The 13,752-nt window shown below is 37.7% G+C and overlaps 1 protein-coding gene across 1 annotated transcript; it reads right to left on the reverse strand.

Annotated features, from left to right (window-relative positions):
* Positions 1-610: 610 nt before the first annotated feature.
* On the reverse strand, positions 611-11,551 carry kctd3 (potassium channel tetramerization domain containing 3). Its single transcript, XM_073827136.1, has 18 exons — positions 11,192-11,551; positions 10,635-10,688; positions 10,296-10,341; positions 9,158-9,231; positions 9,010-9,068; positions 8,838-8,918; positions 8,576-8,731; positions 6,001-6,091; positions 5,730-5,920; positions 5,535-5,650; positions 5,363-5,450; positions 3,645-3,761; positions 3,387-3,557; positions 3,152-3,307; positions 2,920-3,016; positions 2,491-2,690; positions 2,271-2,409; positions 611-1,191 (listed from the first exon to the last, which is right to left on the reverse strand). The coding sequence occupies exons 1-18, from the start codon at positions 11,260-11,262 to the stop codon at positions 618-620; spliced, it is 2,481 nt and encodes an 826-aa protein (XP_073683237.1). The 5' UTR covers positions 11,263-11,551; the 3' UTR covers positions 611-617.
* Positions 11,552-13,752: the final 2,201 nt, after the last annotated feature.

Consider the following 13,752-nt stretch of genomic DNA (forward strand, 5'->3'; position numbering starts at 1 on the left):
CTATACTTCCTTTTATCCTTTTTGACAAGCCCTGGCCTTAATCCACTTTCATTGTTTGGAAGTGAGCAGCCAAGACATTCTGATAAACCTTTCCTTCACTGATTCACAAACGAAATTGCTATGGGTTTTTAAATTTTCACATTTTCATTTTAGGGTGGACTATCCTCTAATGGACAGACATTAAAAACAATTTTGCTTTTGCAGTAAAGGCGCAGGTGCAAGCGCTAAAGTCTAACTAAGGCTGATGATAATTAATCTAGTCACTCTGTTAATTTTCTCCAAGTAATAAAAAGTAAATGTATCTCATTTTTAAGCTTGGAAAAAGCAGCGAAGAGAGGATTAGGTTCATAATGTGGAAGCGTCATCTGTCTGACAAAAGCTAAATCAATTCTATTTACTGGTTAACAGACATGAAATTGACCTGACATTTTTACTATGCATTTTCCCTTTAAATCCGTCCACAGTGAGTGAGTTTTTTTAGCTGCCAAACCTTCACGTCTACATTCTGAAACGCTTCACTTTTGACTATTTCATCATTCGTTCAACGACTTTCTTTTCCCTGTCATTGATTATTGTATTTGGTACGACCTCTACGTATGACAAACCTGTGTAAACCATCACTCACATGCAGTGTCAGGAGGCTTGCGATGACGTGGGGATGTGGAAACTTTAGTTGGCGAGGGTGAGGCGGTGCTGGACGAGTCACTACCTCCTCCATCAGCTCCTGCTGGTGGAGGGCTCAGCTGTGGAACCGGAGGGGCCTTTTTCCTGCTTAGAAAATTAGCTTCAAATGCTCCTCTCCTTCTGCCCCCATCCGGTCTGGAGTCTGCAGCCCCTTCCTCCATCAAATGGGCCCTTCGCCGCTGGTCTCCAGGGCTGTCTGGGGGTTTGCGTGTGGCTGCAGACTGGGTTTCGGATGATCTGGACCCCCAAAGATCCAGGGTAGAGTTTCTTTTGTCGGGGTCCTCAGTGTTGATTTCTCCCACTGATTGCCGCATCTCGTCCTCTGTGGATCCACACTGTCCGTGGTTCTCCAGCAGGGCCTTGGTCAGGTTTAAGCTGTGGAAGTCTCTGTAGCTGTGGAAGCTCTCTGTGCGTCGAGCGCGGGCCAGCAAAGGGCTTTCTCGATATGGCCGCAAGGCTCCATAGGTGGCTGTCTCAGGGATGGGCTCCTGAGCCTGCAGCTGGAGACTACAAATTATACAAATTTTGTGTTAATATTGGGGGGCTCCCCTCTAATTGTTGATAAGAACAGGCTTGCACACTGAGTCCGAAATTCTTCTTCAACATTTTTGCACTTTAAAAAAATACAACCTTACGTTGTGTCAATCATGTTTACAAACTGCCTCTAAAACTTTCATCCATCATAAAAAAAATTTGGATCGGGTTCAATTTTCTATATTTTCAAATCCGTAGCAAGCACTTTAAGAGGTGTTTTGACAATTCTGAGACATTGTTCTGTGCATGACGAATTTTGGACATGCAAACATTTGTTTTGTTCATTGACCGCAATGTGAATTATCATCTAAAACATTTAAATATAAACATCATTACATGGCTGCTCACTTTAACATTAGAAAACGTTAAAGTTTAACCTAGACAAAATGTGCGCTATTTAAGTGTTTGTGCAGAGTGTGGAAGTTGAATAGTAGCATGCTCACTGCATGACAGTAAACTTGGAGGTGCAGGTGTGATCATTTGCATTAAACTTAAAATACTCCATCATTTTTGGCCATACAGATAAGAGTAATGCCTCTTTCGAATCTGTAAAAGGTCTACTGTCATTTGTGCGCACTCAAAATGTGTGTAAAATAATGAATTTTACATTTGAACGTTCTGATGTGAATGTGTTGTTATTTTTTCATTAAATGAAAGCAAACAGAATGCGCTTTCCGCTGTCTAGGTCTAGAACTTGATTGCATCAACAACAAAAAAGACCAAACCGAAAAACTGTGTTTGTCTCACAGACATGAAAAATATATCTATAAAAAGCAAAATGTCTACTTTTAAATTAACCAATTCAAATGGAAAACAAATATTTTCTGACTGACGAGTAAAGATGACGTCGACTTTGTCACTGCAGCCAAAAATACATAAAACACTAAAAGAGCTTAAAAGAGCCAGGACATTTTTTAATATTTTTAACTCCGATTGGATTTGTCTGAAAGAAGGAAGTCACATACACCTATGGCTTGAGGGTGAGTAAATAATAATTAATAATAACCCTTTATGTAATATTGACTTGTGAAAAAGCCTTTAGATTCTAGTACCTGGAGCAGGACTCTCGCAGCCGGCTGTGCTGCAGCACAGAGGGGGCGGGGCTGATGTTGGGCGTGGCACAGCGAGATGTGCTCAAATCACATTGGTCAAGCAGCTTCAGAAGCTCCTCCTCAGTTGGACCTCCCACCTCTGTAGACAGGTAACAACATTTCACATCTTAATCAAATGGGCAATTTATTTTCCTTATTTTGTCTGCAGTAATAATCATACCTAGCTCCCGCTTGGCCTTGTCGTCATTCTTGTTGACCGTGTCCATGGCGGTACTGAGGTCCCACATCTGAATGCTTCCATTTGCATGGCCAGTAAAGAGGAAACGACGGGGTCTGGAGCCCATGCGGCTAGAGCCCTCACACTCTCGCACTGTAAAACACGTGATGGTGGTGCCATCTACAGCCTGCACCTCACAGATTCTGAAATACAGGGATAAAAAGATTAACAAATGTATAAAATAAATATGTAAAATATTTTCTTTTATGTTCCACAAAATAAAGGAAGTCTTATGGAGTTGAGTAAAAAATGTATGGATTATCTCTTTAAGTCTTTGAGTTTTTTTGAATAGTACACTTATAATGAAATATTTATTTAGCATATTATGCAGTGTACATCTTATTTAACAATAAAATGTGTCTCAAAATGCACCTTTTTCCTGTGGAGGAGAGGCGAACAAATAGTTTGTTGGTAATTGGAATGACTTTCTGAATGAACACCTGCTGGTCGTCTCTCTCTCCAAATGGACCTGAATGGAAAAAGCAGATTAAGTGATACTGTTTGCTTACATCAGCAGTTCAGCGCACAGGATAATGGAGGACAATAATAGCTTTACAGTTCTAACTGCACCAATATAGTGGAAAGCTACAAGCAAATCTCTTACCGATATCATTGCCAGAGGAATAGCTGCTATGGCTCTCTGTCTCCTCCAATGAGATGATCTTAAAAGAAGCCAGTGGAGTAGATCCCGGCTGAGTGGAGATCATGCCTCTGAAGCGTGTCACCGTCCATGTGCGTACGTGATTGTTGTCAGCACAAACTTCAACAAAACAAGGCTAAAATTATACATCACCACCATTTTTCATTATATCCATTTCTGATATCTGAGTAGTTTTTACCTGAAACTAAGTGCTTTTCAGAGAGCATGATCTTAGTGACAGGGCTGCGGTGGACAGTGAAGGTCTGGAAGAGCTGTGGACCAGATCCAACAGTCTCTGGATGCTGCACAATGACACGTACGGCCCCTGAGCTGGTTCCATAAGCGATCTCAATCCAGTTCCCACTCACACCTTCCAACACAGTGAGTTGTCAGACTCAGCACTTCACTGTTTCTATTAATTGTTTCTATTAGATTAATTAACCATCATTTGACGTACTGGTTTTAGGAGTCAGGTAGACACTGAGGGCCGTGATGGCATCGTTCGATGGGTCGTGGTACAGCTCTGTCACCAACAAGTCATTGTCCTTCATTCTCAATGGAAACTTCTGCATGTCTGAGAGTGGAGAGTAAATGATCAAGTCTTTCCTTTATCATCTTATTTAACATATTACCTATTAGGGCAGGGTTTTGACACAAATTTGACAATTTGTTTTTTGAGGAAAACATTTCAGGATTTCTCTCCATACAATGGATATGTATGGTGCCCCTAAATTTGAATTTTCAAAATGAAGTTTGGTTTTAGGAGTCAGGAAGACACTGAGGGCCGTGATGGCATCGTTCGATGGGTCGTGGTACAGCTCTGTCACCAACAAGTCATTGTCCTTCATTCTCAATGGAAACTTCTGCATGTCTGAGAGTGGAGAGTAAATGATCAAGTCTTTCCTTTATCATCTTATTTAACATATTACCTATTAGGGCTGGGTTTTGACACAAATTTGACAATTTGTTTTTTGAGGAAAACATTTCAGGATTTCTCTCCATATAATGGATATATATGATGTCCCCAAGTTAGAATTTTCAAAATGAAGTTTTAATGCAGCTTCAAAAAAATGTTTGCATTTCCTGACTGATATACTGTCATTACCACACAGACCAACTAATAATAATCTTTTCGCCACAGACTACGTGACTTCACCACTTTCTGGGGATTTTTATTTTTTTGTGACTAAGCGACTAATAAAATTTTGATCGACTATCCAGAGAAATGATCGGTTATTTTTAAAACAAATTGACAATTCATATACTTTTTAACCTCAAATGCTTGTCTTGTCTCGTCTCTGCGATGTGTAGTCTGTGTGATCTGGATCAATACAGTTAGGGTATGTCGGAAAAACTCCCATCTTGTTTTCTTCCCCAACTTCATTGCTGCAGAAGTACCAACCCAGTGTTCACAAAGCATTGTAGGATGGTTTTAAAGTTGAAGACAAAAATGAGATGGGAATTTTTCGACATACTGCATTGACCCGGATTACACAGACTACGCATGCGCATCGCAGAGATGAGACAAGACAAGCATTTGAAGTTAAAAAGTATATAAATTGTCAATTTGTTTCGAAAATAACCGATTGTTTTGCTAGATAAGACCCTTCTTCCTCGGCTGGGATCGTTTAAAGCCCTTTGAAGCTGCATTTAAACTGCATTTTGGAAGTTCAAACTTGGGGGCACCATACATATCTATTATATAGAGAGAAATCCTAAAATATTTTCCTCAAGAAACATAATTTCTTTACAACTGAAGAAAGAAAGACATGAACATCTTGGATGACAAGGGGGTGAGTACATTATCTGTAAATTTTTGTTTTGAAAGACACACCAGAGGACATGGTTTTCATAGACTGGTGTTATCAAGTTCCTACGCTTTCAGAAATGTATGGAATGAAAAAACTGATTGCCGTTTACTAAAATAGACACCTGAAGAATTATGCCAGAGGTATTTATTAACATTTTTAAGCTTTTCTTTTTTTAATTTATAAAAGCTGTTATTTATTGATCCATGCTACCATCTACTATGTAAAATTAATTACACTGATGTCTGTATGCAATTGTAATTACATTTTCGGCACTGATTCTGTTACTGCCGGTTTCACATCTTATTAACGTCTCACGCCATATAAAAATAAATGTAATGCAATCCAGAGAAAATAAGCAGCTTACCAATATAGTAAATTGAGCCGTTGTTACAGCCCAGCAAGAGGAAGGAGCCAGCAGTGTCGCAGCTTGTGATGGGCACCACATCCTGCACCTGTACAAGTGACATTTTACAAATGACAATCAAATATGAACCCTGATAATGTTTGTATGTAGAATAAAATTTAAAACGCTTTACCTGCCAGTGCTGGGTGACAGCGTTCCACACTCCTACTTTCCCCGTGTGACTGGTGGCGACCAACTGACTCCCAATGAAAAACAGAGAGTCAACAGGTACTCCAAGACTGAACACACCTTCACAAACACAGAGAAACATTATCTCACAAAGTCTACACACAACTGACTGCACACTTTATTTTTGTTGTCTTCCCACCTATTTCACTTCCGCTCCCTCCATCCTGGATACTCCACAATATAATGCTACTCTCTGATGACGCTGCCACCATCTTGTCTTTATCTCCATGTGGGCCGCCTACGACTTTTGCGTTAAGGGCCACCCGCTCTATGGCCCAGTCCAGGTAGGGGCTGGAAAATACCTGCTGCCAGCCTGATGATTCCTTTATCCTAAAGAACAATCACAGTCAACCAATGGTGAGTATAACCCTTATTATTTTATATTTGAAAATCATGGGACATAGCTTTACCTGTAGCAAATTACAAAATGTGCATAAGCAGCTACAATCCAGTTATGATGGCCAGCGACAATCAGCACCTTCCTAGGGTCCACTGGTGATCCTATTGTAATATAAAAGTCCAAAACAATACCTCAGTGTGTTATACACAAGCAGGCTAAAATGTTGACCGAAGCCAAATACTATGGAAGTCAATGGTTACCATCAACTGCTTGGTTACCCACATTCTTCAAATTATCTGTGTTCAACAGAAGAAAGAAACTTATATGGGTTTGGAACAGCCTGCGGGTGAGTAAATGATGACAGAATTTCATTTATGGGTGAACTATCCCTTTAAAACTGTAAACTAACAAACACTTACTGGCTGTTTGGTTGAGCCTTAAAGTGATAGTTCACCCAAAAATGTTGCATGTCGTTCCAAACCCGTAAGACCTTCATTCATCTTCAGAACACAAATTACAATATTTTTGATAATTTTTCTGACCCTGCATAGACAGCCACGCACCTGACTTATTTAAGGTCCAGAAAGTTAGTTAAAGGGATGGTTCTGAGTAGATTTGACTTCATTGCTATGCACTCCGAAGCCCATGTAAAAAGTTTTTTTTTACCTTAGTCAAACATTGAGGGAGATATCAGAGTTTTTCGAACGGCTTGCTACTGCCGTACATGGTACATGTGATGTATCTCGTAAATTGCACCACTAAACGTGCACGTAATCTTACCAAACTTCTACAGTAGTGTAAATAGGGTATGTACTCACAAAACGCTGCATCGGAAAATTTGTAAGTCCACCATGAGTGTTTTAAAAACAACTTTTACCCGATCCCTACTAGTCTCAAAAACTACAAATGGCGACACGTCGACGTCACTTCCCTGGTTTGGGAAAAGCATGTAAAAGTCCACCTACTACGTCTGTGTGCATGTCAACGTAGTAGGGGACTTACAAATTTTCCGATGCAGCGTTTTGTGAGTACATACCCTATTTACACTACTGTAGAAGTTTGATAAGATTACGTGCACGTTTAGTGGTGCAGTTTACGAGATACATAACATGTACCATGTACGGCAGTAGCAAGCCATTCGAAAAACTCTGATATCTCCCTCAATGTTTGACTAAGGTAAAAAAACTTCGGATGGGGTATTTACATGGGCTTCGGAGTGCATAGCAATGAAGTCAAATCTACTCCGAACCATCCCTTTAAGGACATCATTAAAATAATCCATGTGACATCAGTAGTTCAACCTTAATTTTTTTAAAAGGCTACAAAATACTTTTTGTGAGCAAAGAAAAAAAATTATGACTTTATTCAGCAATTTTTCTCTTGGGTCGTGGTACTCACATTAATGGGCAGCGGAGAATAACACAACAGAGAAGAATTGTTGAATAAAGTCTCTTTGTTTTCTTTGAGCACAAAAAGTATTCTCATTCAGGCATTCTTTCATATTTTTTTCTTTTTATATTGTTAATAATGAATAGATTGAGGAATACTAAGAAAGTTGATGTCTAACTTTAAAAATAAAGGAGGGAGAGGATAGCGAATGACGTCCTGGGTTGCTAAAGATTTTTTAAATGGTTAAAATATATTTATGATTTATCAAAGAAAGTAATTAGCAGTTCAGTGGACACTAATATTTATAGTAAAATTTTAATTATATATTGGTAACACTTTACAATAAGGTCTCATTAGTTAACATTAGTAACTTTAGTTAACAAACTAAGAATGAACAATACTTATACAGCATTTATTATTCTTAGTTAATATTAATTTAACATTTACTAATGCATTATTAAAATCAAAAGTTGTGATTGTTAGCATTAGTTAATGCACTGTGTACTAACAATGAACAACTATTTTATTAACGTTAACAAAGATTAATAAATACTGTAAAAATGTATTGTTTATTGATCGTTCATGTTAGTTAATGCATTAGCAAATTACACCTTATTGTAAAGTGTTTCCAATATATTAATAAAGTTTCAAGTTTATGCCAAAAAAAAACAAGAATATGTAGTAATAATATGATAATACAACAACAAGCTTATTTTGTGTTTTGAGTTTTTTATTTTATTTAGTTTTATTTATTATTTATTTTCTGTTCCGTCAATTATTATACAGTTATTATCCAAACTCTCAGTGATGCTGTCTTAGTACAATTTGCCCTGTGATATATATAAAAGCACCAGAAAGCAATAAAATGGTTAAATAGAAGGCCCGGCCATTAACTTGTTTTCTCCAGCTCTTTCATCATTCTTCTCACATGACTTTGCTGGGCACAGAGGATATAAAAAGCCCTTTTAAGATGACCTCACCCTGCCTACTGCACTACTGCTTGTAAGGGGAATACTTTGTCTTCATGGCACCCCCACCCCCTCCCCTCCGCCTGCCCATACCAGAATGGAGCACATGCTGTTCTTCAGTCTGCATTGACACAGCTATGGCCAACCCAGTTCTACAGCTCTCCTACTGCTGCATTTCAAAATCCACAATGAATTTACAAAAATATTACATAACATGGTTTATAAACACTATTTACACAATCTATATATATATATATATATATATATATATATACGACCTTTACTCACCCAGTCTTTGAGGTCCATCTGCCCCAGAGGGTCCAGGGAGAGAAGACTGAGGGCAGGAACGAGGGTAACCCCCCTCTGCGCCACTGGGGACTGAGCGCTCCTCTGGACCTGCAACAGCTACAGACTGTCCAACGGCACTGCTCCGCGCTGGGAGAGCTGAAGGACAAAAATACCAGCCTCATCCTGATGTGTTATATTTGGCACAAAGGATGAAACGGTGAGTGTTTTTTCTTTTTCTTCTACAGATCTGCTCTCATCCTACCTGGTGGAGGGAGGTAGCCATGAAACAACACGCTTCCACATGACGATCGCTCCAGTTCTTCACAAAGCAGTAAGCGTCGGACTAACCATAATAAAAAGGCAAGATAAGAATTACACATGCATAAATTCTGTGCTGCACCTAATTCAGTCATATTTCTTTTTCTATTACATACCTAAGGGTGTAATGCCATAGAACTCAGCTTCATGTCGCAGGATACTTATGTTAACCCCCCTATCACAGAAAGTAGGAATATTACACACATGAAACTATATATTTTGGGCTTTGTAATGGATAACAAATAGGAAGATGTCATTTCTCACCTTAAGTCCAATTCTTTAGTTCGAAGAAAGTTCAAAATGGGTGCAAATGCTGTTGGGTCTCTGTCAATAAAGATCTTATAGAAAAAAAAAATTTGATTCAGAGCTGGATAACATTTTTCATTTTATTGCACATGGACAACTTTTACATGATTAACCCACAATACATAGTAAATCAGTATTCATTAAGTATTTTCTTGTTTTGTTTTCATTTACAGTTGAAGTCAAAAGTTTACATACACCTTGCAGAATCTGCAAAATGTTAATTATTTTACCAAAATAAAGAGGAATCGTACAAGATGCATGTTATTTTTTAATTAGTACTGACTTAAATAAGAAATTTCACATAAAAGTAATTCACATACAGTCCACAAGAGAAAATAATAATTGAATTTATAACAATGACCCCGTTCAAAAGTGTACATACACTTGATTCTTAATACTGTGTTGTTACCTGAATGATCCACAGCTGTGTTTTTTTTTTGTTTGTGTGTTTAGTGATAGTTGTTCATGAGTCCCTTGTTTGTCCTGAACAGTTATACACACTTTCCAACAATGACTGTATGATTTTGAGATCCATCTTTTCACACTGAGGACAACTGAGGGAATCATATGCAACTATTACAGAAGGTTCAAACGCTCACTGATGCTCCAGAAGGAAACACGATGCATTAAGAGCCAGGGGTGTAAACTTTTGAACAGAATTAAGATGTGTACATTTTTTTAAATTTGCCTAAATATCATTTTTTTTTTTTCATTTAGAACTGCCCTTCAGAAGCTACAGAAGATACTTACACATTTCCCAGAAGACAAAATCAGTTAAATTTTCCTTGATCTTCAAATTCAAAAGCTCTTAATGAATCGTGTTTCCTTCTGAAGCATACGTGAGCGTTTGAACCTCTTGAACAGGGTCATTTTTATGAATTAAACTATTATTTTGTCTTGTGGACTATATGTAAACGTCTTTTATGTCAAATATCGTATTCAGACCAGTACTAAATAAAAAATAACATGCATTTTGTATGGCCCCTCTTATTTTGGTCAATTAATTAACATTTTGCAGATTCTGCAAGGTAAACTTTTGACTTCAACTGTATATACACAATTGCAGGTAAAACTATTTTTCAGGACTTCTACTCACAGCTCCAGTTTCATCCCGTAGTGTTGATATTCTTCCACTAAGTAAACTAGGCACAAAACACATTTACACAAACAAAGCAACAGCTGGATTAGTTGTATTATTCAGGAAGAATGGATAGAGGTTTAGCAAACATACAAGCAAAAAACAAGCATACTAAGAAGATCTCTGGTGTTATCATTCTGTCAGATCTATAAATAATATGACAAGGCAAATTTCCTCCTGAACTTTTCAGACTGATGTATTTAGCATACAGCAACTTTCAGGACTCAAAACTTCCTCCCTTCAAAAAAGAGCAGAAAAACAACATGCTATGGTACTTCTTTAGCCATCTTATCTTACCTTGAGAAGAAAGAGTCAGGAATCCATGTCAGAGTCTGCCTTGATGTGCTAAACCTGAAAACATGTAGGTAAGATTTATGATAATCATTTCTCATTTCTCTTTCACTTGGTGAGCTAGAATTATCTAACAGTAAGAAGCGTTCATTTATTTAATATTTTTTTAATTCAGTTTTGTTATAGTAACTTAAGTAACCATGATATTTTGAGGGAAATTATAGGGTATTTCTTTTATTTATACATTCATATTTAATTATGATGTAGTTTAGAGGGTTTTGGATATTATGATGATCTTGTAGAACATGTGGAAGCTGGGGATAAAATAAGGAACTAAATAGTGTTAGTCAGTGATAGTTATGGTTCAAGACGTGTAGTTTGAGTTCAAAATGATGTGTTTTATAGTTTAAGACATGGATAGCGGACACGCTATGTGCATCGTTACATATTAACGCTGGTTGCGTCACATCAAAGTCAGAATCCGCTACAGTGACGTAACATTTGATCTCAAATAAAACTGTTTTGACTCTGATTTCACATAAGAAGCCATGACATCAGCATACCTCGTTCCTCCGACATTCAGCTGGATGATGTCACCCATTCCAGATGTTGAACTGTTCCCAATTCCAGCCATCCTCTAATTCCGTACGGTTAGCGAGGAGGAGTACAGGCGATTTGGTTATCCAGTTTGTGCATTGATCAAGCTGGAGTCCTCAAGATTCTCTTTATTCTTCCTCAGCGACCCAGCGAACCCATAAATTATGCGTGACGAGAAGGACGTATGAGATGGAGCTGTTCGTACACAGTGTTCCCCATATTCATAGCTTTAATAAACTACTCAAAACACGGTCCTCAACTATCAAAGGCCTTTTTCTGTAACCTGTGGGACTTGGGAACGCTACGTTCAGTGTTGTGGACGCCATAGAGCGATGCTAGAACGTTGTGGACTCAACAGAGCGTCAGCCAATCGAATAGCGTCATTCCTGACACAGGACGCAGACCCCGCCCAACGTTTTAGGAGTGTGTCTTGAGGAGAAAGCTGAAAGCTGGACTTCTCACATCTACAGCCTTAAAGGTACACCCAATATTTTCCCCCCTAATTTTTTTTTTTTTTCAAGAAGAATTTAAAGAAATATCAGCGCTTAAAATGTAATTATAAAAAGACATGTACAGTGTTTTAATCTACAGGGACCGGGTCACCCCCTTATACTATTTACCATAGTAATATGTTTAGTGACTTAAAGGGACAGTTCACCCAAAAACGAAAATTACCCCATGATTTACTAACCCTCAAGCCATCCTAGGTGTATATGACTTTCTTATTTCAGATGAATACAATTGGAAAAAAAGTTAGTCTTGGCTCTTCTAAGCTTTATAGTGGCAGTAAATGGTGTTTGAGATTTTAAAGCCCAAAAAATGTGCATCCATCAATCATAAAAAGTGCTCTACACGGCTCCGAGGGGTTAATAAAGACCTTCTGAAGTGAAACAATGCATTTGTGTATGGAAAAATATCTATATTGAAAAATGTAATAAACCGTAATCTCTAGCTTCAGCTAACTGTTGTATGCGCATTCATTAAGAGTGAGGTTCCAGCGGATGACGTAGGATGGGACCAAGTCATCGTTTTGCAAGTCACAAGTAAGTCTCGAGTCAAGTCCCAAGTCAGGACGAGCAAGTTCAAGTCGAGCTGCAAGTCCTCAACTTTAAGCTTCAAGTCCTAAACAAGTCATTAGTGCTGTTTGCCCAAATGAGTGTCTCTGTATTAATTACTACAGTAAATTTAAATTCAATAATAGTCTATAGTAAGTATAACTATAAAAGATATAGTAATTAGTGTTGTTTCACTGAGGAATTAATCATTGTTTTTGAACAAATATAGGCCTAATTGAATTAATCATTTATTTTAAGTCCACTGTTTCATTTGTTAAGAATTCAGTGATTTTAATTAATCAACTGAGTCAAATATTCAATAACTTGCTAATACGTAATACAGACTACTTCATGTTCAGTAGGTACCACCTACTGAAATAGACATAGCTTTATTGATATATGATTGTTGGGTATTATTTACAGTATTTACAAAACATTTATGGTACTTGATACATTGATACAGAACATTAATTGGGCAAAGAGATACATAAAATGAAGTGGAAAAGTTGATATATAACAATAGTTATAATGTATACAAATAAAAATAAGAAACCATCAGTGAGACCAAAAAGACTTGCCGAGTCACAGGGTTCAAGTCCAAGTCAAGTCTGGAGTCATTGCTGTCAGTCTTAAGTCGAGTCCCAATTCTTTTTTCATTATGTCAAGTCAAGTCACAGGTCATCAAACTTGGGGCTCGAGTCCACAACTCTGCCTAATGCTGCGTTCCAGACTACTTGAAATTCAGTTTTTTTACTTGTAAATAATGTCTAGAATGCTGCTTAAAGTCGGACATCCAACCTGTGAACTTGGTGAAGACCGATCAACCCCAACTTCAGTGAGACGCGTCATTTGACGTGACCGCTTCCAAAGAGCATAGTGTAGACCTTATATCAAATTTAAAAAAACATTACACATTAAGTTTATAAAATGATACCTTAATTTTTGCTTTTCATTGGCTGTTTTTAAAACGAATGTCAACGTTTTATGTAAACTTTTTCAGTTTTTTTTTTTTTTCATAATTGACACAAAATCATGAAATGCTCTTGTTGTATCATGGCCATCATGGCGGTCTTCATGAAATCAATATGTTAATGTGATGTGTTGACCGGAACTTACTGAGGTTTGAAATGGGACATTTCAACTTGGATGATTCCACCTCTGACCTCGTCTGAAACGTAAAAAAAGCTCTGAATGTAGAAATGCAGAGGAGAGAGCAAAACAAAACACCAGCCACAAATTAGTACAAAATGAGGATTTGAAAAGTTAAATGTAGGCAGATTTCAATATAAGCCAAGAGGAGACTGGTTTTCCTTTGCTGTAAACAAAACTTGATTCTCGCGATATTTTAACTAGCTTATTTTAACTATTCTCACTGGAGCTTCCGCTTTACCTATGTCATTCGCTGGAACGCCACTCTTGTAAACGCCCATACAACTGTTAGTGGAAGCTAGAGATTACTGGTTATATAGTTT

The sequence above is a fragment of the Garra rufa genome, chromosome 21 (assembly GCF_049309525.1).
Source record: "Garra rufa chromosome 21, GarRuf1.0, whole genome shotgun sequence".
Taxonomy (NCBI): domain Eukaryota; kingdom Metazoa; phylum Chordata; class Actinopteri; order Cypriniformes; family Cyprinidae; genus Garra; species Garra rufa.